The following is a 27686-nucleotide window of genomic DNA, read 5'->3' as shown; positions in this document are numbered from 1 at the left end:
TTCCTGTGCAGGCTCACAAAAGCTGTATGAAGAGAAAAGGGAGAAGGCCTGGGTAACCTTCACCTGACCAAGCAAAATAGTATTTTACCTTTTACGCAATTATTAATCCCATTTCAAAAATGTTACTTCAAACATTTAAAACAAAAGTCTGAACAGGAGGAGTAAACAAGCACTGGCCACTTCAAAAGTATGATTGCAAGCCGATAGCTACCAGCCAAGGAAATGAGCTGGAATTATTTTGCTCCAGTAGCTTTTGTTTCTTTAGGCTTCTGTAGTATTGCTTTCTCCACTTCTTTTGCTCATTTCAATCAAGATACCAGTTGTTTGTCCTGCAGGTAACATGACTATTTTGCTGCTACCCTGAGGTAACAAGTTTTAGCCATCTGCATGATTAAATCTCAAGGCATTTTGGCCATCTTCACACAGAAACAATATAAATCAAGGTGAAGAAAGGAAAAAGGAATTAATTCAAAGCAAGGAAGAAGAATTGCATCCACCACCAAATTCCTCTTTTCTATCCTTAGGAAATATTTTAATTGCAGATTTCATTTTTACCTTAAATATGACTGGATCCTTCATTATCCTCAGTGTAAAGTGTATTCTCTTCACATTTGTTCTTAAGACAATCACTGAAACTATTGTTCTTGGTTTCTATTAGTAAGATACAGATTGTCTTAAAGTTGCGATTCCACTTTTTCTAGGTATATTTTCAAGGTCTAAATCCCAACATAGATCCCTGGAGTCTTTTATCACCTTGAAATCTGCCTCTTGGAAGCTGAGGAAAATAAATCACAGGCCTGGGAGGGATTGTTTTCCATTTGAAAAGTTATTCTGCAGTATTTACATGAGCAACTGTACTATGGTTGCACTCTGGGTATACGAGTAGTCCTCTCTGATCTGGAATATCCATTTTGCAAGTGCCTATTTGGTCCTGTCATCTCCTTAGTAAAATAAAATTACCTTCCCTCTTCATAATAGTAGTGCAAGACATCGCAGTGAACTTCCGTTAGCTCAGAAGGTGCCTGGATCTGTGTAAGTAATTTTGACATCTCCTTTCATGCTTGCCTGACAATCTTGATTTGGTAATCTGCTGATGGCAGCAGCACTTGTGTCTTCCTCAAGAGCCAGAGGAACTAAAACTTACACCTCATCTTCCCCGCTTCTCAGCGCTTTCTGATTATGAAGGTCCCCAATGAAGATTAGATTTATTAGATGATGCTTCTTAATCTGAGCTTTCTGATCACAAGGAATGAAAGTCCATATAACTTTTTAATCAATGTGTGCAAAGATGAGATCTCTTGTCTCAGGCAAGTCAGTTGTCCTTATTCATACCATGTCTTTGTGCAAAGGTTCTGGCCCACCCTGAAAGAAATGCTGCCTTTCTGTAAATATACCCCATCAGGCTGACGGATATTTGGGTTTTTCATCGAACAGAGAAATCTAAGGTAGCGGTGCTGAACCACTTGTCTATTGATTTACTAGTAAGCAGATTTGAAGACTGGGTCTGAATTATCTTGAAATTCGTGAGTTTAGGTTCAGGAATTAATCTCTTGCCTCTCTTCAGCGCTGTGTGAAAAGGCGGCAGAGACAAGCATGAAACTGGTGAGTAATTACTGGTTACTTTTGCTCGGTCTCACCGATGGGGATTTTGCAGTTCTTGCTAGCCGGTACTCAAGACACATACCGCGTATGATACAAAGTATCCTTTTCTGCTCGCTGTGCAAAACTTGCGATGAGCTCGTCTCCTTTTAAACCCGCATCAGGCACGCTGCCAATGCAGGAACTCTCCTGGACGGGATATTCCACAAGCCCCAAACCCTGCACTGAACACGAGAGATTATTTCCTTGTTTGTTTTCATGAGTCACTTGTTTAATCTTGTCAGCAGATCTATCTTTCTTGGAAGTGATCTCCAATAAACTAGGGAATGGCATCCAAACTGGTTATCAATTTACATTGCATGGATGTCACAACAGCATATGGCTTGTGAATTCCTTTTTTTTTTAATTTCAAGAGACATGCAAATGTAGGAAGTAAGTTTCCAATTGCATGAATTTGTAGCAAGTGAATTTATTGATACAGTTTAACTGTTTGTGCTCTCTTAACTCGAACAGTTGGAACTCAAACAGTAACGGATTTTGTCCTTTTGCAGCTGCTAATTGAGCAGAAGGCATATGACAGGGAAGTTAGAGACAGCATATGGAGATGATCTAAAATATAATTGTTTTGAAGTGGCATCGAAGATCCTAGTTCACGAAGCTGTTGCAATGTCTGGAGCATACTAGCAGCACCAGCCATATTTCAGCTGGTGCTCCAGAAGCCTTCCCAGTGCAATTGTTAGCACTGGGAAAGAGGTGCTGTGTGGTATATACATATCGTAATATTACTGCCATGTAACCCTCTGAGATAAGCCATGTTAGGCTAATGCAGATCTGATGTCTCTGCATACTTTCCAGCCTGTGAATAAGTCATGATTCATGCTCACTGAACAGCCATCATGTAGTATCAGATGGGCCTGGAAGACAGTGTGATGGTCTGCCAACCATGAAATCACTGACACAGAAGGATTTCAGACTTAGGCCAGATATCTGATTACTGCCCTTATAGTTGTTGATGCTATCAGCTTTGTTATTGTCAATTGATTTGCTAAATGCCAGGAAAATGCTTGTAGCAAATGCAGTGGAAACACAGCCTTTTCATCAAAGAGCTGCTGAAACAGAAGACAACATAAGACCTGCTGAGATGCAGAGCAGAAAGTTAATTTGGATTGCTATTTTCCCTAATGTAATTCTTTTCTTTAAATGATGATTCAAAGAGGACACTGACATGCTTAGAAGCACTGTGGAAATGAGTCTCCAACAACCATTTCTGTCTAGATAGATCAGTTTTGTGTCATTTCAGCTTTCCAGATTCCTGAGCACTAAGTATCATAGACTATCCCAGGAGAATCCTTTAGAGGTTTACATTGGTCACAGTAAACTTTAGCTAGTATATAAAAACCTGTAGTCTATCTCTTCAGTAATCTGGGATCCTGCAAGGGCACAACACTCATTGTCTGACATGTACGCTGGCTCACCTAGGATACAGAGTCAAGTTTATGGTCCCAGGCTTTATCATCAAGGAGTATTGCATTTTTGGTCCAAGATATTGGATAGACCATCTACCTTTTACCAGAAGAATCTATGCAAGATATCCAAGCACTCCCGGATGGCCACCTAAGAGCATAAAGTTAACACCTGCAGGAACTAACAGCTGTCCCAGATCTCCTTGTTGTTCATTCAACTTCGCACTATCCTTGCATTGTCTATCTATATCCAGCAATATCTATACTGAAATAAAATACTGCCAAATCAATGCATTGCATCCCAAATGCAACTTTTCTTCTAGGAGCAGATGAAGGGAAGAGTCCCACTGCAGACATTAGTCATATTGTCTTAAAACGTTCTTTTGAGGAACATATCTTATACTCAGTCAGACACCAGGATACTGAGTAAATTTTACATAGACATTAGTCATATCACCTAAAACACTATTTAAAGCAGTAAGTATACTACAGTAATTAAAATAATACTACACAACTAAGCAGATAATCTTTCCATGAGACAGCATGAAACAGAAATGTAGGGAGAGGAAATGCTAATTTCTCACCACTGACAGTGTTAAGGGCCTAAGAAGTAGTTCCAGTGTGATCCCTGTATTGAGTTGATGAGAGCAGTAGGTTATTAACTCTACCTTGTTTTTTGATTTCCCAAATATCCTTCAGCTTTGATTTGAGTACATTGCAGTGATGCTCATGAGCAAGATGAGTCCTCAGACAAGTCACTTTTTGGATTCTTCTTACTGACTCAAATCCATGTTTTGTGGCACCAAATGCAATCAAGGAAATGATTGAAAGGAGACAGTGTCTTAAGAAAGCTCAACTCACATCTGTTCTAGGGAGTTTTTCTTATATTAGTAGAATTATATTTACTTCTTAATACTGGATAGATTTCCACCTGAAATAGCCTGAATACTTTCTTTTTCATTTGAGTCAAAAGTCATCAGTCCATCCTGGAATAAAATCAATTAAACAGCGTCTGCAGCCCATATGCTGCCCTGTACAAATTTTTATAGTTTTTATTTTCCTTCTCTTATGTAAGACCAGTGTAATCCACATTCACCTGAAAACCACATAGGGAAGACAGGAAAGAGGAGAAGGGTGCACGGGCTTTCCAGCAACAAACCTCACTCTGGGAGCAGCCACCCCACCAGGTGTGTCAGAGCCCCAGCATGCAGACCTGTACTGCCCAGTCTACACCCTAGCTGATGGACTGGTTTGGACCTGAAGTAGAAAAACCCCTTGAGAAACCATACATTTCCTTCAACTGCCAAATGTCTGCAGCACTCTGCAAGACAATGAAATGAACCTTTATGGTAACAAGCACTGAGAAGAGCATCATCTCTGGGACTGCACATGCACCAACAGGAAAACTTGTCCACTGCTAGAAGCCTTAAACACCATGGAGGGAGGTGGGAAAGACAGAGGCTGGAGTATGGCTTGCTTTCCCCTCTGCTCAGTCTTTAGAGAAATAAGCATGCTCAAAGAAAACAATTCTGATGAACTGTTGGGCTTGGGGGCCTTTCTGGAGATGCAGCCATCACCCCATGCAGTTGCTTTTTCATGTGATCAGATGTACCAGAAGGCCCTGTGTTCATCCAGCAGCCAGGTTCTTCCTAAAGCATGAAAAGGCCCAGGAATGCTAGGTCACTCAACACAAACTGGGAAACCCCTAGCTCCCTGCTAGGGGTCAGAAGGTGTTCACCTGGAGCCTCTATGATTTGGCTTGAGTTTTGGCTGAAGTGGGGGCAGCATAAGTAGCCCACTTCCCCAAGACCATCTGATCCACTCTTGATCCAAAATGGTTTCTAAGCAGGCTGCACCTCCGGCTACCCAGACTGTAGGCTGCAGTCAGTTTAGGAAAATCAGGAGGTGGAGCTCCCCCATCACATGTGCAAGATGGTGCCAGGCTGTGGGATCGCCATCACTGCCCCTGGGTTTTGGAGTTCACCCTTGTGCCTCCTCTACTGCTCACCAGACAGCTTGCCTGAGCACCTGCTGAAGCTCCCGCTTCTCCTGCGGGCACACGGATGGGAAGGAGGAGATCTAATGACATTTTGAGAGGATCTGTTGTTTGCTTCAGAAAGGGGGAGAACATTATTTGCTCTCTGTACTTAATTTACACTATCATTCCCACTGCGGGTAGTTTTTTCCTGGTTTTAAAAGTAAAACTGTAGAGACATTTTTGCCCTTGATGAAGGTAAATGTCTTCTGCTCTTGAATGTTGCATGTTGCTTGTGTAAGAAGCTCAGAAAGGTTCAGATGTCGTTGGCATCCCCCATGACGTCTCTTGTGAGAGCTTTTGTCTGTGTTGCAGTATACAGCGATGAGAAGCTGTGTCTTATGCAAAGGGGTTCCTGTTACTTCTTAGTCACAGAAAGGTCTTTTACTGTTTTCACTGTTTCTTCTTCTTTTCTTCATTTCTTTTTAGTGTTCTGCTCCTGCATCACCTACCTTTCTATCAGACCTCATTTCTGTAATAAAATGAAAGTGATCTGGATGATCTACAGTCCACCACCTCCCAAATAATTGCTGTATATATTGCCAAGTATTTGGCAAAGTTTCATGGCAGTGAACTAACTGCAAAGTTGAGAGTTATGAAATTAAACTGTAGGCTAAGCTTCCCAAAGGTCTGCTGAACTGATATTTTACAGAGAATTTCAGCGGCCAGCATGTTACGCTTTATGTTTTCCGTGCCTTCAATTTCAGAGTCCACTTTCAGCTGGAACAGTGCATGATTATGAATAGTACTGAAATGGGGACAGAAATGCTTTGAAGTAATGAAAAACTCTTGTTTGTCCTCACTGCATGATATCAGTATAAGAATTAATAACGACAAGAAAACAGTGGAGGTATGAGGCCTTTAAAAAATGATCCTTTATACAATCACCTAATCATTGCAAGCAGCTATGTAGTTAAAAGTTGAAGGGCCTTTTATTTATTTGGTTGATCAGTTCATTCAGGCCAGTTCTCCCTGTGACACTGAAGCACAAATACTGTTTTATTATTACAAATCAGCTAATAACCATGAAATCCTTAGTGAAGTATTAAAAAAGCACAGCAGGGCAGGAATGTCCCACAGCGTTCATTAAAACTACAGGGAAAAACACACCCTCCCTTCCAAAAAACAAACAGCTCCAATCCCATCTTATCATCTGCATAGTTTCTTGTTTAATTCAGATATATTATACCTTGACACCAGCTTTATAGCATGCTTTCTTACACAAATATTGCATGTGTGAAGGGAAATTTGTCCCACCAAGGCCCCTCAGTACAAATAGATAGAGGAGAAATTCCTGTGCTTGTACAGGATCCCCACCTTATCAGGTGGGAATGCATAAAAGATGTGCATAAAATGCACGACTATTGAGATTGGTGTGGTCTGTCTGAGTTGAACCTGTTTGTAATTGCTAGATGTATGTGTGCGTATATGTGCGCGCTTGTGTGCATACGTGTGTGTGTGTGCGTATTCCTGCAGCAGGATCAGTATCCCTCCTGGCTTCTGCTCTTGCTTCCTGTCCGAGAGGAAGGAAACCAGTTCACTCCACCACAAGTTGCATCTGCCGATATTGCATGTACCTACTGTATTTTTCAAGGAGGGTGTGAGGAAATGCTTAATGCTTATGAGACAATCTGAGAACCATAGATTCAGATTTGAGAACCAGTATTTTATTACAGGAACAATGGAAGGTTTGGTTTTGTTTTAATATGAGATCCGTTGCAGAAATGACATGGACATCTGTGAGACTTTTGACAAAGAGAAATTACCATGGTGGTCTGTCGACTGAGTCTAAAGTATGTCTTGTTTCTTCTTTCTCCTCCTCTCCTCCCTGCACCCCTGTCTGTATACACAGGAGCTAACGCATCTGCTCCCGACCAGCTGAGCCTAGCATTAGCCTGGAACAGAGTAGACATCGCCCGCAGTCAAATCTTTATTTACGGGCAACAGTGGCCGGTACAGTATATATGCTGCATCTTCTACTGAAAACACTTTAAACCCTACACAACATTAAATCCATACTGTTGGCAGGGGTGGTTTTAGCACAGTTTAAAATATACTGAGTCATGCTCCCAGCCAAACACAAAGTTCCCATTCACAGCTACTGAAGGCAGGCACGGTTACAAAGATGTTAATATGTCCCCTTGTTCAAGGAAATGGTGACATCTAGTGATGCCTTGACACTGAGAGACCACACCTTTAAAGAAACGGGAAGCAACACATTTATACTATCAAGCAATGATTCTGCCACGTGAGAAAAACAAGTATCTGTTTACAGCCATGTTACATTGTTAGGGTATAAATTAAAGGAAAGGCAAAACTTCTTTTTGCTTTTCAAGCAATATGCTTTTATATACAAACACTGAATTTGATGATGGTCGGACATCAAAAATAGGCTGCACAAATGTTGGAGGTCATGAAGTGGACCACGAGAGCTGATCAGTAATGTTACCACAGAAGTGCTGTGGCTCCAAACCTGAGCTGGTGTTAATTTCGTGCCCAGTGCTGCTCTGCATCAATCTGCCTGCTTCACATCTGCCCCATCTTATATGCTCCATCTGCCAGCTGTGGGGACAGGCTCCCTGGCTAACACTGTTCCCCTGGGGGACACCATGGGCAGAGCTTCTCTGCAGGAGTGGGAGGGCTGTAAACAGAGTGGTTATTGAACACTCTGTGGGGCAAAGGAGGAGCAGTCAACTCCCAACTTGTGCTGCAGTTTTTACAGTGGTAGAGGTCACCCAGAAAAAAAAACAGGACTCTGTCTCTACCTGTAACTCCTTAAAGCCCACCATATCTTCATTCAGAAGGTTTAATTGGATCACAATATTCATTACTGTGACACTTGTTTTGTCACTGTCATGAAAATTTCATATGCTATCATTACATGGGCATTTACAACTCCCCATGGAAAAATTATAACAAGAGGAAAAGCTTCTGTTTAAATATCCTTTTTAAATGTAGTTTCTGGAGCTTGCTGCCCCTTAAAGCTAGTTTCAAAAATCCTTGCCTGTTCAGTTATGGAGTGAACAGGACTATTTATCTTGTCTTCAATATTGGCCATAAGTACGCATCAAAACATAGGAGGGATTTTAATGGTATTAAACTGTCCTTATTGTTATCGCTCCATCACCACATCATAGCAAAAATTTGCATAAATGCTGCAAGCTGCAATCATTTTGCAAGGTAAATAAAAGCTGGAAGTATGAGATAATTTCTCATCCTTCTAACTCCCCCCAACCTGCAGAGATAGAAAAGGAGAGGTTTTCGTAAGAAGACCTCTTGCATTTGACACTTCAAAGAAATGCTAACTGTGAAGTTATTTCTGCTTCCTGGGTGTCCAAGTTTCCCTGAGTTTCCACACCACGAGCAGAGGAAAAAGCTAGTAAAGACAGAATTAAAGTGAGTGTGTGTGCACATGACAAATATACCCAATATAAATAAAATGTTTGTCAGGAAAGTGAGGAATAAAGTTAATAATGAGATGGTGAATAGTGTGGAAGTGTGGTCACCAGTTTCCTGGGTTCCAGTTCCTTGGTCCTAATCTGGATTTCCTAGAGTATGTTAATCTTAACACTCTGACATTCATTTTTGAAATGCTGCCCTGAGTCAGAGAAACCAATATAGACTAAAACTGTGATTATCCCATTTTAAGTTTAGCAGAGCAACCCTCAGAATTTTGTCAGGACTCCCTGCTTGTGCCAGGGTGACCGGACCACCCGGATACAGCCTGTGATACCCAGGAATGGCCTGAATTAATCGCTTGCTTTGCAGGTGGGCTCCCTTGAGCAAGCAATGCTGGATGCACTGGTGTTGGACAGAGTGGATTTTGTGAAATTACTCATAGAAAATGGAGTAAGCATGCATCGTTTTCTCACCATCTCCCGGCTAGAGGAATTGTACAACACGGTAGGGCCAACCTAAGGCAAATTTTCTATCTCTATATTCATTGTTCTAGCTTCCACTCTTATTGCAACGACATGATGGTGCCCAAGGCAGCCAACACCTGCTGCGGAAATTTTCCATGTTAGAAGTCCACATTGTCTCTTTAGCTTTGCCTCATATAATGGAACACACTGTGTCTTGCCCACCTAATCTGCTGTACAGATTTTGTAAGACATGGATTAAGACTCCCACAGTACCAGCTGACTTCTGGTCATTGTAATTCCAATATGATAGACCTGAGATTTAGGCTGATGGCACTGACTGGAAGACAGTAACTGGAAAGTTAGGACCTGTAGGATGGTGATACATGACTCCTGACAGTATAAGCTCTTACAGTTTCAGAAAAATCTTGCAACTGTTAATCAAACTCAGCCACTAGAACACAAATAGAAGCAAACTTCTTGGGATAATTTTCTGAATTTAAAGGTGAAATCTGATGATTTCAGGAGGTCTATTACAGTGAAGGACTTCCCCACATCCTCACCAAATGTTCCAAAAATGATAGTTTTGACTTTTAAAAGCCTGTTTGCAAGTTTTATATCTTTGCCCTTAAAATGAACATAAAACTGCACAGGTTCATATTGCTTCTGAGTTCTTAACTGCAAAACACATTCCAGCATTCACATCATTATTGCCTACCGAGAGAAACCAATAAGTTCAAAGTGCTTAACTGGTATGGAAAAAATCTTAAAGCATTGTCTAGTTCTTAGGATTGCTAGTTCTGTCTGTTGGAGAGAGGTCATGGTATAGTGCATAGCCCTTTTCAAAAAGTTTTTTTCTCCCAATACTTTTCAAAGCTCTGCCATCATAAGCTGCCACACTGGGCTGTTATCCAGAGGTTTTTCACACTGATGGTGACCAGAAGTCAGTCTTTCAAAAATATCAAATATGAAAATAATTCATTAAATTTGTACAAAATATAGAGGAACAGGTATCTGTGCCACCCTTGAGACAGTTTCGCATCTGACCTTTGATCAGCTTAAACTTTGCCTATCCACTAGCGTCTATGTATTAAGAACAGAAAGCCTATGAGATTTCTTGCTACAGAGATAAGCGTTATAGTTCTTGTACCAAAGCCAGTTTTTACAGGGAGAAAGTTTGAGGAAAGTATTCAGTTCTACAGCTAAAACAAGGTCTTTTGGAACAAATTTATTGTGAGCTATAGAAATCACCATAAATTATTCATGCAAGAGTTCCAAAAGACCCAGGCTGTGAAATGCCTAAACTACCAATTATGTTATATGACCTAATGCATCCATAATAGCCTTAGCGCCCAAAAAATTACAAGGCCAGTCAAAAAAATACCAAATTTCAACATGAGCCCTGAGAGTGACCTGGGAAGCTACAAACGAGTGAATCTGACTTCTGCCATGGCAAATTTGTAAAAATACATTAAAGAATAGAATTAATAGACAAGTGGATCAATTTTATGTCAAGAAAGAGTTTACCCAGCTTCTGTAGAAAAATGTTAAGCCTTACCATTTCTGAAGTCAACATGCAGAAGAATAAGGACATTGCACTTGGTCCACCTGTTTTTGCAAAACCTGTTTGACAATATTTGAAAACCTCAAAGGTTATTAAAGAAATTTAGCTGTCATGGCATAGAAGACAAGGGGCACTTGTGGTTTAAAAACTACTTGAAGGATAGAAAACAGAAAGTAGGAATACATGGTCTGTTCTCACCACAAAAGGACACTATGACCAGGGTCATCCAAGACCCTGTCCTGGGACCACTGCTGTTCAGCCTGTTTAGAGGTGATCTGAAAAATAGTAACTACTGAAGGGACAGTGCTTGCAGGTGATTTAGCATCACTCAGGGTAGGCAAATCTGAAGCAGCATATGAAGAATCACAGGAAAGTCTCATCATGCTTAGTGATGGGGTCACATAAAATTAAGTGTTTGCAAGTGCAGAGCAATGTATATATGGAAACACTCACTCTGCACACATGCAGTGGTCTCATCTATCAGCAGTTACAGCCAGGGAGACCTTCCATAAAAGTCTCTTAAATATCAGCAACAGTCAAAAACACAACAGCAAAGAAAGTACTTCTCCACATAACATATAATTGAAATTGTGGGATTCTGCTGCAGAATGTTTTGCATGTCAGGTGGAGTCAAAAGAAGATTGGACAAATTCACAGACTGTGTGGCTTTCAGTCAAGACAGCCTAGATGCAATGTCAGGCTCAGGGGCTCTCTGAGCCACCAGCGGTCGAAGTGGAGATCCTGAGTGCAGGAAGGCTGACACTTAAGCAGCTGTTTTTCCTTCCACTCTCTCCCAGAGGCTGTGCACGTTGTGCTGGGCTCCTGCTTTCCCTAAGCCAGGAGCCTAATCTGATATATAGGACTTTCATTTTCATCCAGTATGGCAGTTCTTGTGGTTTTCTTACTGAAGGGTTTTGCACAAAAGAGAATTCAGGTGAAATAATGCTCTTGTAATTGATTTTATTTTTTTTAATTGACAACACTGTACACTTGAAGTGCTCTCAGCTGCCTGATTTTTAAACTACTAAGGCGAGAAAGCCATTTCAGCATTTACACCTTGCAGGTCTTTGGACAATGCAAAACTATTTTATTCTTCTTTATTTGTCCTTTGCAGAGACATGGACCATCCAACACTCTGTACCATCTAGTCAGGGACGTCAAAAAGGTAAGAGTCAAATAGACGGTAGGTTGGAGATAATGCTGTGATTGCTTTTTGTAGCTAGACACAATCTCTGTTTTGCATGAGCTTTCAGTCAGAGCCTTCTCCTTCCCCTGCCATTACAGAATGTCCTGTTTGTATGTACCGAATATGAACTTTTTGCATACAAAGGACAATTAGCAAGTTATTTGGCTTGCTTTCTCTGTGGTTTTAAATGCTTGGGTAATAGTGCTTCTGCTAGCATAATTGTAGGCTCTTACATACCATGTGGGTTTATGCTGTTATCTGTATTTTTCCATACCTGCAACTATTGTCAAAGCTAATTTCCATGTTGTTAGTTTACTTCCGAGCCTGTAAAATAGCCCTTATCCTTGTGCTGGATCGTAGTTTGTTAGAAACAGTTCCTCGTTCTGTGTTGTGTGGTATATTGTAGCCATCTTCCTCAGCAGAAATATACAAAAAGAAGTAGTGCAACTTTCCCCTGACCCCTTATCAAGTTAATTTCAAGCATCTTGAATTACAAAGAGCCATTAGGAGGGCAGGACAGAAACACAGAAAAGTATAGTGACAGGAAGGAGATACCAAACACCTTCAGCAATGTGTTCAGGATTAAAAGTGTTACAGCAGCAGCAATGAATGAAAATCCCTTATCCTCTAAATATATGGATCAAGTAAGGAGATTGAGTCTGCAACCGACCTCATCAACTTGAATATTGTCCCAAAGCATGTGCAGATTACAACTTTGTACATTATGTAAGTCGGACCTCAAGGGTAGCATACTTGAGAAAGGAGATTTCTGTACATGGGACTAGATAAAAGATTGAAAAAGGAATGGAGATTTTTTTTGTAAGAGCACAGGTTTTGGTGGTTTCTTCTGTCACTGACAGCTAAGCAGAACCAAAGACAACTAGGGGAGGGGAGTGGCAATGCTTCATATATCGTCTTTCTGTTAAATAATGCTACAGAATAATCAGTAGTTATGTTTAGGGCAGTTCTGGTGGCTTTCTTTGGTTAGTGTGTTACATGGCATCTTCATTGTTCAATTATATATAGCATATTAAGTGACCACTGGAAAGTGTGAAATGCCTACAGAAGAAACTAAACTGTTCTTATGCACAAATCCCCTTGGATGGAGCAGACTAAAGCTAGAACACATTTAGACTGGCTACTTCTCTTGAAGCCCAAGTTACTAGAATATTTTTTTACTAAATATGCAGTTATTTATGTGCCTATAAGAGCTTGAAACAAGCATAATCTGTCTTCTTACTATAAAATATAATCGTTTCCAAACTCCTTCTCTCCCCCAGCATCTCCTTTCCAAGTCCTCCTTCAAAGGCATAGCAATTTGTATGTTGAGTGACTAAATAATATCAATAACTTTTTCTGAGTCCCTAACAAAAGTTGTATTTTTAAAGGAGCTCTTGAAAAAAAGGCATCAAAATAGGCGAAGACAATCAGTACTCATAAGTATATATTGATAGACATTGCCATTAAATAAACTTACACCATATTTAATGACATTATTTGTTCCGTGGTGATTGCTAAATTTTAGGCGATGGTCATTTTTCCATAAATTCATCTTTCTTTCCCCTATCCATATCTAAAGTCTCCAGTAATTCCCACTACATGAAGTCAATGTGTAGTTAAAGCCCAGTAGTTAAGGGCTTTAAAAACAGCCTGATGAAGGCCTCTGGCACCTTCATCAGAAAACTGCACCTCTGGGGGTGTATTTCTCATTTTGTCAGTGATGAGGAACAACTGTGGTTCACTCAGAGAAAAGTGACACCTTGCCATAGCCCTGCCATCTGAGCAGATCCCTTACCGGTCAACCAAGCCGTAAATCAGTCAGCAGATCTGACAACAGTTTAAATGAAAACACCTCCTTGGAAGTAACTTCTTAACGGACATCACTATTTGACAGTTAAGTGGCCCACCGTGCATGAAAACCAGACCACGCTGCTGATGTTAGTTTTTTGAGTTTATATATGTTTTGATGCCAGATACCTAACCTCTCAGATTTAATTACAGTATCACAAAATATAAGTACAAAAAATGTAGTATGTCACTTGAGACAACACTTAAGGGATATGCATACTCTGTGCTTTTTACGCATACATCCCAATTTTAAAACCTGCACTATTTAAAAGGGTGTATGCTATAGAAAGTTATTTACATCTGCATCATTGTGCATTCTCAAATAGAAAATGGATGCTTACAAATCATAGAAGCATTATTTAATTTACTACTATTGAATTACACAGCTGTATAAATCTCTAGGAGGGGTGTTTTTGTTTGAAAGACCACCCTGCCTGCTTAATACAGCAAAGAATTCAAACAACAGAAGTCACATTACCACATCCTGTTTGTGGCAGCTTACAGATGCACATGTGTGCGTGCACACACACATGCACAAACATATAAGGCAACAATGTATTTTCTCTTTGGATTTCCAAATATCGCTGTGAAGACTGTTAGCCTGGGCAGCATATTGTAAAGGCCTGGAGACACAGTCTTAAAGAATTTACAATAATCAGAGCACGCTTAAATTCTGCATATATTAACAAGACAAAGTACTTCCTAATGACTCTGCTTTAGAGACAACTGTGTTCATCTCTCTTTTCGATCCTCTCAATTCCATAACTACATACAGGGACAAATCTGCCTGCATCGTTTGCGTCATGGCCTTTTTGACATCTCCTGTCAAGGGTACAGGATTTAACAACAGGTTGACTCCCTTCCCTAGACCGTACAAACCGATGCATACAGACTAAGCAGGAAGAAAGAGTGGCCGTGCTTGACATCCTGTCTGTAAGTGGGGGTTGCCCTCTACAGGCTGTTTTTAAAAAATCCTTCCCTAGCTCAACTAGCTAATGAAGATCAGTAGAAATTAGCAGATTAATTTTTTCTTTAATCCAAAATTTTATATAAACAATACATCTTAATCCCACTCTGTGGTGAAATAATTTTTCTTGGTAATTTTAAGCTTGGTACCTGCTGAGTATAAAAATTCACTTAAAGTGAAAAAATACTATAATTGATTTGTTACAGTTTAAAGTTGAAGTTTCTTCAGGAAAAGAATAATGCATTAGCACTGAAGAGTTTGTCCCGACATGGAAAGGCTAGTTGATTATTAACTGGGGTACCTATCATACCCCAAAATCAAACCTTCTCCTCTGTCAGTCCTGAACACCTTGGCTGTACTAGAATTAGCCTACCCAAATTTTTGCTGTTCTTGGAGGGGTTCTGGCCCACTTGCACCACTGTGCTTCACTGACAAGCAGAATCACCGCTGCCAGGGTGGTTCAAGGTGTCTGCTGATACGGCAAATGCTTTGGCACATGCATAACTGCTCTCAGAAGGATGGTCCAATTGGCTTTACTAGGGCTGCTCACTTTGGAAAAGTAATTGTGTGATAGCATGGAGCCATACATATGTGTACATCTATAAAATGTGTATTTCTGCTGTGAATTTGTGAGGTTTTTTTAGTGAAGTGTTTCAATATTATCTGGGAGGTTTAGATGCATCTCTTATTAAAGTTACTCTATTGGAAAATTTTTATCTAAATCCCTTTATGAAATTTTAGAAATCAGAAGAACTGTATCAAGAAACTCATGCTTTCTAACACATGCAGCACCCTGGTGCCTGTTGTGCTTTCTTAATTGCTCAAATAATTTTTGCCACTTAATAATATCAAAGCATTCAGTTTTAGTGTCTTACATTAAGACAGCAGGAATCTGTTGAAGAACTACAACTCTGTCTTGGAGCTACAACTCCCACTTCTGCCAGTGCCTTCATTCTTGTTCTAGTAAAACTGTCATTGCTTTAAGAATTCTGGAGAGAGAAGAACATTTTGGGGAAAAAACAAGCAAATAAACAAAACAAAAAAAAAATCCTAGCAGGATTTAATTTTTAGACTTACGTTATTTTTCTTTAAACAGTTCAGAATAAAAATGACTGCGTTCAAATAAGCTAAGCTAATATGCATTCCTGCAAACCATAGTGATTCCCCTGCCCATCAGATTAGCCAAGAGTAGGAAGAGTGCAAAAGGATATGCTAAGGGACATTACTGAAAGATAGTTGGCAGCTCACCTTTTGCCACTAAATTTGTTTGATCTTCTGTCCCTTTGAATCCCAGCCCATTGCTAAGCATGGTACACCACAGCACTACCTCCCTCTCTCCTTCCTCAACCTTTCAGTGTGCTGTTTGTACCGTGGTGAGCAGGGAGGGAAATAAGCGTTGCTCTTCCTGGCTGAAGTAAAAGAGAAAGGAGGATCTTGGATCCATTTCATCTCTTCTGCAGAACCAGTTGCCATCTGCTCTCAATTAGTGTTTCTCTGCTCTGAATCTAATAAGCACATCTGCAGAAAAGCCAGGCAGATATCTGCAGACATGCAGATATTTCCAGCAAGACATGGCAGTCATAAAATTTGCTCCGTGCAAATTACTAATCTTCTTTTGATGACCACATAAAAAGAGCTACAGGCTAACTGTAAGCTGTGCTGTATATCATTATAGAAAATGTGATTATTTTATTACAGTGCACTGAAAAAGTTTGAGGCTAGCAATTACAGTTTCCTGTTATTTCTGCAATGTTGATTATACAAGTTAATTTTTTACTAGAGTAATTTTCTCTTTTTCCAAGGCTACTGCTCATAGTTCACAGAAGGATAATTTACCTTTCTTTCCACCTTTAATTTGTAGTCACGTCTTGCACAATGACATACAGGACAGACAGGGTTCTGTAAATCTACAGCATTCTTAATGAGATCTCTAGATCCGGATGACCTATTCACAGTTTGCTGAACCATGCCTTCTTTTCTGGTAGGGAACTGCTTGCTGAACCATAAACTCTCATCCGAACAATTCGGGGGCAGTGATTTAGAGAAGGAGGCAAAGTTTCATTTGGGGGCATTCCCTTCCCATTAGCCCTTTCCTCCTGTAAATGGATCAGAGTCTTCCTTGTGGAATTCCCAGGGGGGGGAACAGAAGAGCAGATGTGCCCACGCTGGGGTTTTGTTCTTCCATTGCCAGAGACCCCCAAGAGGCCTTCACCGGCACATCCGTGAGACCAACCCACTCCGAAATTGTTCTGGCCTGCTAGGTGTCGCATTAGGCTTACTGCTACTGGAGAACAGAAATGCCCAGTTAACTCAAAGACAGACTCAGATTTATACGCAGTAAGAGACAATCTATTACTGAGATCTTCATAGCTTTGCAAGCCATAAGCATTGGAGGACTCATAACCTTAGTGTTGCTATTTTCAGTCTTGACAGTGAAGAGAAGGAAGATATGTGCAAGGGAGTTCACAAAGTGAGGGCAATAAGATGTGGATATATTTATCATTCTTTTTCCCTTCAAAATAAAAGATGCATGCTGAAGACATTGTATATATATATGTTATATTTAACAGAGGATAAGAAAGGAAAAGAAGTGGAAGAGCAAGCATGTAGACGCCTTTTCCAGGATTCTGCTAATGACCCTTGCCACAAGCACAGTTCACCTCTTGGGAGACAATCTCGCTGGCACTGCTGGAAATTAGGTAGCAAGATTACTGTGCTTAGAGAGGCTTTCAGTAAAATATGTTGGGAGTTCAAGGAGGGACCATCTAGGAAAATTGCTAGGCCTGTAGTTTTCTTCTTGAACAAAACCCCAAAGAATTAACCACAGATATTTTGTTCATTACAACTTTCATACTTACTTTCATAAATACAGATGCTTTCCTCATACTAGGTGTGGAATTTAAGCAAAGAAGATATGTGTTTATTTGTACATAACCCCAAGAACAAATGTTAACAGACTCTCCTTGCCTCTAGCAACTAGCAATAACTCATGCACTGTGTACGTCCTCTAGAGTAGATAACATAGCTCCCCTGCACTTCCTTTCCTGGAACATGGGAAGGAAACACTGCAGAATGGGAAGATCACATGCAGGAGCTGGTTCCATGTGAACAAATGATATCGCGTGATGTCACTTCACCGTGCCTTGGCAGTGCAGATGAGGCAGTCCAAAGGGATGCCAGCAGAGACGTGAGATGCCAGGACAAGAGTTGTGGGGGATAGATGGTGCAGAAAAGGTGCTATCTTGCAGGACTAGAGTCCAGCAACTGTGCCTGAACTTTCAAGTGTGCTGATCCTCGTGCTTTTTGTTCTGCAGTCATGTTCCTTGTTTCCCCAGCTGAAGAATATGAGTACTGTGTACTGACGTTATCTTCTGTTACTTCCAACAAGTCCTTCACCTTCTTATTTAACTTATGTCTTCTTTCCAAGCGAGAATATCCAGGTTTCGGTTGGATCTATTTTAAGGTGAATTAATTAACCAGCATAATAATACATTCCTGTTTTTTAACTATTTAATTTGTTTTATTCTAACATCATTATAAAGTATATTTAACAACGCCAGTAATAAGCATTTCTTCCTCCCCCACCATCCTTCTTATTTTCATTGCAGGGAAACTTACCTCCTGATTATCGGATAAGTCTGATTGATATTGGTTTGGTGATAGAGTACCTGATGGGAGGAGCATATCGCTGCAATTACACCCGAAAGCGGTTCAGAACACTGTACCACAATTTATTTGGGCCCAAGAGGGTAAGGAGCAAGTTATTTGCCATCTGTATGACTGCACCACTAGCAGGGATTACCATAGCTTCTTAGATGGTTCCAGGCTGGGGGGATCCACATGCACACACTATTCAGTCTACAGATTCATTTCCATTATGTTCATAGCAGCTATTTCACCACAATGCACCGCAAGCCAGCCACTGATACAAGCTACATTTTTTATTAATTTAATGAAAAAATTATTGGGTTCTGCTGCCCTGGTGAGACCAGGACATGAAACAGTCTCCTCTGGCTCTAAAATCTGTAATTATGAGTATCCACAGCTTTCAAAAGACAAGTCTTTTGACCTGTACCAATAATACCATGGGGCACCTGAGTTAGACCTGAAAAAATTTGTGTTTTGATAGACTCATTTCCTATCTCATGGCTTATCTTCTTGGCTGTGGCTTGCAGGTGTCAGGGCAAAGAAGCCCGTAACTCAAAATTGGCTTTATTGGCTGGCTGTGGCTCCAGCAGCGTCAGTGGGCTCATGGCAAAAGCATCATTCAGTATTTTTGTGGTTTTCATGTTTGATAGATTACAATACTGTGAATCCAAAGTAAGTTTACTATCTTTGTAAAACATAAAAGATATTTATTGTCACCCATAATGTCACCGACCCAATCCAGCATGAAGAAAAATCTGCTCAGCTGCTCCCAGTAAGATTTGTAGTTCTTTCTTTGCCTATTTTTACCTCACATTTTCATTTCCTGTCTCAGTTCAGATTTTAGCAATACACACCATTGAATACTGTTCTAAGTGGCTATAAAGAGCATCAGCTCTGTGAAACGGTTAGAGCCAAACACCTGAAAATGTGTTTGTTTCTTTCCTTACACTTTCATTCTTCACTGTTGAGAGGAAAGGTAGTAATTGTAGCTGCTGGGAGACACTTCCTTCCCTTAGTCACTCCATCAAGAAAAGCATTTGAGTAGCAATTTCACAGATACTGAACCAATATGCAGAGCAGCTCCACAGCAGTCAATAAAAGTGTGCCAAGGGAATGGCCAAAATACTGATGTACTCCAGAGAAATCCATTCATGCCTTAGCAGTAATTCTATCTCTTTTCCTCTAGAACAGCCCCAAACCAGCTGTAATTTGTACCTGAATCCAAATGTATGTCTTCTGTTGTGTGTTTTCATTAAATAGGGTCAAACTCAAGGTTGAATTACATATATATATGTAAATATATGATTGATGTATATATGTATATTATATTACATTACATTAATTTACATATATATTATCTATATTATATATTGTCTATTATATACTCTATATTATATGTTGTACATCACGTTCCAGACTTCGCCTGTATGTATGTATGTATACATATATAGTTGTAATTTTTCATCACCCTTCTGGGAGAAATAACATTTTTCTAACTTTTTTGTACAGCCAAAAGCCCTGAAACTGTTGGGAATGGAGGTAGGCGACCTGTGATATATCTTAATGTCTTTTCCTTCTTTGACAAATACGTGCTGTATCAAGATAAAGTTTAAATTCACTGTAATGAAGGTACCAATAGTGGTTTTCAAGTTTTGTGTGAGAAATGTGCCACACAAATTGTATTTTTCATCCACGTAACTTGTTTACACAAGGGCCAGAATAAGAAACATTTCTTAATAAAACTCCAGCAGATAGATAAGAGAAAAGAAGGCTCTGTCCCCTCTACGCATCATTTTTCTTTTCATGAAGATTAAACAAAATGTTTCAGACTGTCAGGCCAAGCAGAATTTCAGTCAGATAACTATATAACTTTAAAACGTGTTCAGAGAAATGAAGCAGTTGCAGAGAATGATGCAGAAATCTTTACATGGATCAAATTCCTATCAGTTTTGTTGACACTTTTGGCTACCCCGATGCTTCAAGGAGCTAGTAGTGTTTTCTTGTTTATTTTATACAACAACTGTCATTTTGCTGTCCACAGATGCAGCACAGAATAGGTTAGCTCATCTGATAAAAGCGGTAGGCTAAAATGGGAAAGAAACTAAAGGTGAAAGAAATAGCAAAAAGCTGGAGAAAGAAGGGATAAACATGGGATACAAAGGCAGAATGGGAGTGAAGAAAGGAGATTCCTACTCTTGTGAGAAGATAAAGGGAGAAAACACAAGAATAAGCAGGGAGGGAGTCTTCAGCAGACCAGAACATTCCCTGGATATGTACTTTCTGGAGGTGGAACGAGGTGGATGCATTACATCAGATGTTATATTTGGAGTGAACTCTTAGCTTTATTTTAATGGTGGCTTTTCCAAAATGGTTCTGGATATTGTGTGATTGTGCTCTGTGTTCTTAGGGAGAAAGAACAGCTCAAAGTGATAGTCCAAAGCTCTTTTTCCCTGTGTTTAGGTATGGGGTTACTGACTTCTTAATTACAGTGCATGGATCAATACTTTTTGTGTCATTTTCCTGTGTTAAATATTTTGTCCAAAAAAGCTGAAGGGGCTGGCCTGCAGGGAATGTGTTTGACATCTCAAGTACTGACTCCAATGCATTGTGTGAATTGATTCAGTTCCTTCACTGGTGAAAAAAAATTCTCTACAATTCTCACAGGATGATGTCCCTTTGCGGCGAGGGAGGAAAACAACAAAAAAAAGAGAAGAAGAAGTTGATATTGATTTGGATGACCCTGAGATCAATCATTTCCCCTTCCCATTCCATGAGCTGATGGTGTGGGCTGTGCTGATGAAGCGTCAGAAGATGGCCCTCTTCTTTTGGCAGCATGGGGAAGAGGCTATGGCTAAAGCACTGGTGGCCTGTAAACTCTGCAAAGCCATGGCCCACGAAGCATCAGAAAATGACATGGTGGATGACATATCCCAAGAGCTGAACCATAATTCCAGGTGAACTTTCTTTCATGTACAGTTTCCTGGGTTAAAAAAAAAAAAAGGAGAGAGGCTGCTGAACCTGCCTGAAATTTGCTTATCTGTACCTTGCTTTCATTTCTAACTTGTAGGGAAAATGCAGTCTCTTTAGAGAAAGTCTAAATGGCTTTTAAACAATCTGTCTGCCAGAGAAGCCGAGTTGCTAGCAGTATAACTTCTGAAATGAGAAGGTGTCAAGAAGGCAATCAAATATCTATATTATCTACTTGTTCTCCCTGAGGCCTCAAGAGTCAGGCTGCAACCTTTGTCTGTGCTTTTTCAAGACACCTTGTTCATCCCAAGCAGAACAATTGTTGAAATCCTTACGAATGTAATATTCAGGCAGAAGTGTTAATTAACCAAGAGCTCATGCTTAGGTGAGCAAGCCAAGATACTAGATTCCATAATAATCTTTCCTGATGTTAAAAGTCTGAGACACAGAATTTAAAAAAGGGTATTGGACACTCCTTTTTCCAGGAGACTTGAGCATGAAGCCATGGGGAAACAGCACAGAAGCAACACTCTAAGCTGCAGATAACCAGAGGATTTCAGCTAGAAAATGTCAGGGAGGTGGGCAGGCAGGTGGGAGCAGACAGCTGGTAGGTGTGGGTGCTCATCACTGCTAAGTCAGGGCACTTATTTAGATGCCTACCATTAGCCACTCACATTTGAAAATGTGAGTTTCCATGTCTACAGTCAGCATCATGATTTGCGAGATGGAAGGTGATGCCCCCCTTGCAGAGGCTGTCAGTTGCAGAGGGGTTTTTTCTGCAGCAGGCTGCTTGGGCTAATGGGAATGAACGAATGTCCCTCTGTTGCAGGGACTTCGGCCAGTTGGCAGTGGAGTTGTTGGACCAGTCATACAAGCAGGACGAGCAACTGGCAATGAAACTGCTGACCTACGAGCTGAAGAACTGGAGCAATGCCACATGCCTGCAGCTCGCAGTGGCAGCCAAGCACAGGGACTTCATTGCTCACACTTGCAGCCAAATGCTGCTCACAGACATGTGGATGGGTCGTCTCCGGATGCGCAAAAATTCTGGCCTAAAGGTCAGCACTGTTTTAAAATAAAATTAACAGTCAGAGGAGTTCTAATAGATGGTGATGGGCCTCACAACAAATCAGTAATAACTGGCTCAATTACCCATATTTCAGCTGCTTTTTTGAAGTGACATTAAGCAGGGTATATTCTTCCTGTGTTCATTTTTTCAGCAGGGAGCTTATCACAAGCCCAAGTTCAAGCACATTACTTAGTTTTTTCATCATCTTTCTCAAAATCCTCTCCAGCATCAATAAGAATTATCAGGCTACGAACTGAGCCAGGAGGTTAGTATGTCACCCTGCTGGGATACGTAAGTTAGCCAAGGTTTTTAAAGATAAATAAAGAAAAAGGATGTGTAAGTGAATTAACCACTAGTGAAAGGTACTGATCCAACAACCTTTCCCAGAACAGGCCAAAGCAAGAAGTACAAATTTTTACAAATTTTCTTGCAATCCCCTGCCAATCTTTCTGATGACTGACCTGAAGGGGAATACCTTAGAGGATCTAGAGGATAATTCAATTTTCAAAGCTGTTTAAGCTTTACTTCCACAGTTAGTGAAACTGCTAACAGAGCAAGGTGAATTCTGGGAGTTGAATTTGTGTCCATGGGCTGGCATCTTTCACCTTCACTGAAGTACTCATCAGTCAGTGTATAACCAGGAATTGCCTCTTCCTCCCAGATGACTGAGAAATATTTTCAGTGAAGGGGTTCTCTCTCCTGCATTAATCACGTGTGTGAAAAGTGGCAATTGCTCAGCTGTTTTGCTATGTGAAAAGATGTTCGGTAATGGCAAGAATGCTTATGAGTACGTGCATCGTCATCGTACTGGCTCCAATCCATTGACAGTGATGAATAAGGATAAGTGGCTGATAGCATTCTCACCATCCTCCTGCAGGAGCTGTGTGTATATATTGTTCTGCTTACAGTTAGAAAGCATTCTCACATTTGGAGTCATCTTTACTACCTATTTTCTGACTCAACTCACAGGCCCATTGTCCTTCAGAGGGACTGCTGCCTTGTTCACTGCTTGGCTTTGCAGATATTCAACCTGGGTAGATGGGGATCAGTGCAGGAACTCATTTCCCACTGCATGCTTTCTTCTTCGCAGCATGCATCTCTTAAGCCATAAAATAGACCTTTCTTTCACAATGAATAACTGAAGGTAACAGACTCTGTTTCCTTTCAGCTTCTTGTAACATCAGGGCTTCACAAGGATCCTTTACTCAGTTTCTAGTCTGTGTTTTATTTCACTGACACTCATTAGCAGGGCCTGTTTAAAGCTAAAGCAGGCTACAAGCTACATGAGCAAGAGGCAGCATGGCAAATAAATAAATGTGCAAGTATGAGTCATGGATTATTTCCAATGAACAATTTTCTCCCATCGAAACTGGCAAATGGCAAGAAGGCTGAATATAATTCTTTAGAGTCTTGCCGGGGATGTATAGCACCAATGGGAGGGGGAGAGGCAATTTTTAATCCTGCCTGTTCTTAAAAATAGGTTCTCTGGGAAGCCAGGTCTGCCCATCACCCCCTCTCCCTGGACACATCCTTTTGCAACAAGCCGAGTGCAGGAGCAGTGCAGGCAGCCTGGTGCTCAGCTTTTCTGAGGCTGGGCACAGTGTTCATATACACTAACTGGTCCTAATTGCGGTACTTTGGATGGTTTCAGCAACACACATGCTGTCTGTTGAGATGATGAGCACAAGCAGTCACCTTCCCTGACCTGCCAACAAGCTAACTATCTGGTTTCACAGTTATTTAGGGAGAGATTTATAACAAAATCATTTTCCATGAGATCACAGCAAAACCAGGAAAAGCTATTGTTTTTGTGAATACAGACAGGCCACTTCTTCTAGTATAATTATGATGTCTCTTCAGTTATACTACTGATTTAACCCCAAGCATCGTTCATTGCGTATATCCACACAAGGTAATTTTAATGGTTTCTGCACTCCCACATCATAAGAGAGGGAAGGCAGAAAAGAAAGAGCTGGCATTAACATGAGCATTACATGGCTGCCAGGTTACTGAAGCAAAACCTAAGGGGCCCACATAGCTAAGCACATCAGCATTTGCTATTGCTGGCTTTGCCTTATCTCCTCAGATCCACACACACTTATGCCTTGACTACCTGTGTGCATTAAGTATGGACATGGAGAGCTTGAGACCTATTAACCTTCTCTGTAGGAATTAATACTGTTTGTGTGTCATTTACACTGATATTGTCTCTTACGTAAAATGCAGAAATTTGCAGGTCCAAGGTCTGAACACCCCTATGGTCCCACCTGCCGTTGACCTTATGTAATATTTTGTAAATATATTCTGGTATGTAACAATATGCATCTGATGAGCAAGCAGATAAAATATTCAAGAGATGCAATTAGCCATAGCACTCACAGCAATACTAATAAAAGTTATGTGCTCTGTTCCACTGTGGAGCTCTGAAAACATTAACCCAAGTGACAAATACTCTATTGTCATAGAAACTCACATGCACGCCTATCTTTCTTTTCCTAAATGTCCTCAGGGAGTTGTTCCATATGATACTAAGTAACCATCATGATTGTAATCTGTTTACTGTGATGATTATTGTTATCATTATTATTGCTTTAGGTAATTCTAGGAATTCTACTTCCTCCTTCAATCCTCAGCTTGGAGTTCAAGAACAAAGATGATATGCCTTACATGTCCCAGGCCAGTGAGATCCATCTTCAAGAGAAGGAGCCAGAGGAACCAGAGAAGCCAGTGAAAGAAAAAGAGGAGGAGGACATGGAACTCACTGTAAGTGCCGACAATAAATCACCAGCCTCAGTGCTGTCAATTTGTTATTCCCACCCCTGTGGGCGTTGCAGGCTGCCTGATGGCTAAATTTAGCAGATGATAGGATACCACTCTTAACACTCCCCTCTCCTCGGTGGGACTCAAACCAGACAATTTGGCATCATTGTGTCTCAATGTTGCAGCAGTGCATGGTGATGCTGAAGCATCATGCTGTGACATAATATCCTCATATTTTGATTCAGTTTGATGCCATGTTGTCTGAAATAAATGCATGAGATTTCAGAATTGAAATCACTCAGCCATGATAGATGAATGGGCCTCTCTGGTAGAAAAGCTTGCTAAGTCTTCCTTTGGGTGGAAATGCCCAAAGATTCATAGAAGCTACAGATTATTTTTTTTTTCCTTTGGTTAACTTCATTAGAGGGGAAGTAAGTGTGCAAACAGGCAAGAAAAATGATGAAAATGTTTTTCTAAATTCTTTATGAATTTGTGGTCATTGCCTCTTACACATACACACATGCAGTTTTTAATCCACTGAAGACATTAGCAAGCAGCTAGACAGCTCAGCCCTTACTAAGAGCTTCTGCAGCTCAGCAGAATTGTGTAAGGACGGACTTGTCTGTATTAGTAACATAGCCTTAGAGTAATAATTTGCACCACAAAGGGAATCAAATAGCTAAAGCTCTGAAAACTATACAAGTCACCTACTTCTAGCCTCTTGTTCTCAGACTTGTTTGACACTTTCTAATTTGGGCAATTATCATATGACCTATCAGACCTGCCAAACTTTAGCCTTAGCTTAGTTTTGTTTGCTTTGGTTTGAGTTTGATTGTGTTGTCTTTAAAAGGCTTAAAACTCAGCCCCAGTTGGTCAAGGTCAGGATAGAGGCATAGAATTAAAAGGGATTTTCCTAGTTAATTAAAAAAAAAACAAAAACAAAAACAAAAACACAAAACCCAGACTGTTTCCCACAGGCAAACAGCAGGAGCTGCCCACAGGACCCCGTCTGCAGGCAGGCAGAAGGACCTGCCTACAGGACCCAATATGCAGGCAAGCCGAAGGAGCAGCCCACAAGATCCACCTACAGGACCCGTTTGCAGGCAAGAACCTGGCCGTTGGGAAGGACCAGAAGCCAGAATAGCAGCAGTGGGCCATTCTCCGCTCATTAGCTATTAATTGCAGTTTACTATCCCTGGCTTCTGATCTACTTATGAAGTGCCTATTCAAATCAAATAAGCACTTTGCAAGCTGCCTTTTTCTTGGCAATGGGGAGAAATTTGGGGAGGAAGTAATTTCCATCTCTCTGCAGTTATCCCAGCTCCTGGTTTCTTGTCTACAATACTGTGTTTCCTTTTTACCTTCTGATCCCTCCTACAAGAAAGTGATGTGTGAACTGGATCTGCTTTTCTAGACGAGTCTTAGATGCTCCCTCCCTTCTATGTGCTGACAGTCCTACTGCTCTTTCCTGTCATTGACTCTGCCTTTAACTCCTTCAAATTTGATGCATCATTCTAGTGACGTTTCAGACACTTACAGCCTTTTCTGTAAAATAAGAACTGTTTCTGTGGAGTCCAGCAAGTTTAGAAACAGTATCTTTGGTACGCTACTGCTGACTTAACATTTCTGCATATAATCTATACTGTGCTTTAGGACTTCTAACACAGCTTCTTCACTCAGGTGCCCTTCAGTGGTGAGGAGAGATGATTTGCTAGCAAAGAGGCCTTTGCAAATATTTCTGTGGTTAGATGCCATAGCCAGTTATATTTAGTCACCTTCAGGTACCGTGTCAGGGAGTGTTCCTACCTGACATGTTTTAAATATAAGAAAATACTTTAGATTGAAGTTTTGCATTGTTCCAGCCTTAGTCAAATGGTCTGGCATAAGTTAGGTGCGATCTCCTCTCCACTGATGAGAGGATGCCTGCAAGACTGTTTGGGAAGTGCCTTTGTGAAGTTTCTCTTTAGCCACACTTATATTAAGGATACCTTCTTCATAGTTCATTAAGATTAATAATTGATTGTGATGTCATATCACAAATGTTTAATCAGTTGCTGAACTCTGGCTCAATAGATCAATCACTCACCCTAACCATAGCTTGTGACTATTGTATTCAGAATGACCTGCATATTTTTCTCCACATTTTTTCCTTTCAGAACAAACAAATAGATCTTTTTGGTGATTACTACAGTTTTCTTTTATTCATTTATTTAATTGGCACATGATTGTTTAAAATATTTTAAAAATTTTTCCATGGTTGGGTTTCTGAGCTTTGTTCATCTTAAAGCTTAAACAAACAAAATTGATGAACTAAAAATCATTTTGGTCACCTCAAAAGTCCATTTCTGGCAAATAATGTATGATCCAAACAATCTGCCTAATTCTATTTCTAATCATTCCCAACGAATACTTCTCAAGTCTCTGTATTCCTATAATATTACCTCCATATGCATTGTTATAAAAGTACTGCTAAGATAAAGAGATCACATTTAGTCACGGTCTGTTCATTGATTTCTTATGAAGTCTTGTGTGTCCTGCACTGCTAAGCCCGGGTGACTAATGGTAGACCAAAAGAGTCAGTTTCTTCCTCTGGACTGCACTTGTGCAGAGTGGATGACGTACAGGGCCACAGTGATTTTTGCGCTATTTTACACCTCATCTGCACAGAATAATGTGATCACACAGACTACAGCAACAGTGAAGTAAGTCTCCGCATGGGT

At 40.5% G+C, this 27686-nt stretch overlaps 1 protein-coding gene across 1 annotated transcript in view; it reads left to right on the top strand.

The window, feature by feature from the left end:
• TRPM3 (transient receptor potential cation channel subfamily M member 3) overlaps positions 1–27686 on the top strand; it is a 282091-nt gene that overhangs the window by 215720 nt on the left and 38685 nt on the right. Inside the window, exons 10-19 of the mRNA XM_019473648.1 lie at positions 6948–7050; positions 8866–9000; positions 11636–11686; positions 17950–17985; positions 18131–18271; positions 19680–19709; positions 20835–21124; positions 21967–22195; positions 24802–24969; positions 25944–26069. Coding sequence (XP_019329193.1) covers positions 6948–7050; positions 8866–9000; positions 11636–11686; positions 17950–17985; positions 18131–18271; positions 19680–19709; positions 20835–21124; positions 21967–22195; positions 24802–24969; positions 25944–26069 — 1309 coding nt within the window. The remainder of the gene's footprint in view (positions 1–6947; positions 7051–8865; positions 9001–11635; positions 11687–17949; positions 17986–18130; positions 18272–19679; positions 19710–20834; positions 21125–21966; positions 22196–24801; positions 24970–25943; positions 26070–27686) is intronic.

The sequence above is a fragment of the Aptenodytes forsteri genome, unplaced genomic scaffold (genome assembly GCF_000699145.1).
Source record: "Aptenodytes forsteri isolate BGI_AS27 unplaced genomic scaffold, ASM69914v1 Scaffold151, whole genome shotgun sequence".
Lineage (NCBI taxonomy): Eukaryota > Metazoa > Chordata > Aves > Sphenisciformes > Spheniscidae > Aptenodytes > Aptenodytes forsteri.
Note: the sequence above shows the minus strand (reverse complement) of the source record. Positions and strands in the feature narration are given on the sequence as shown.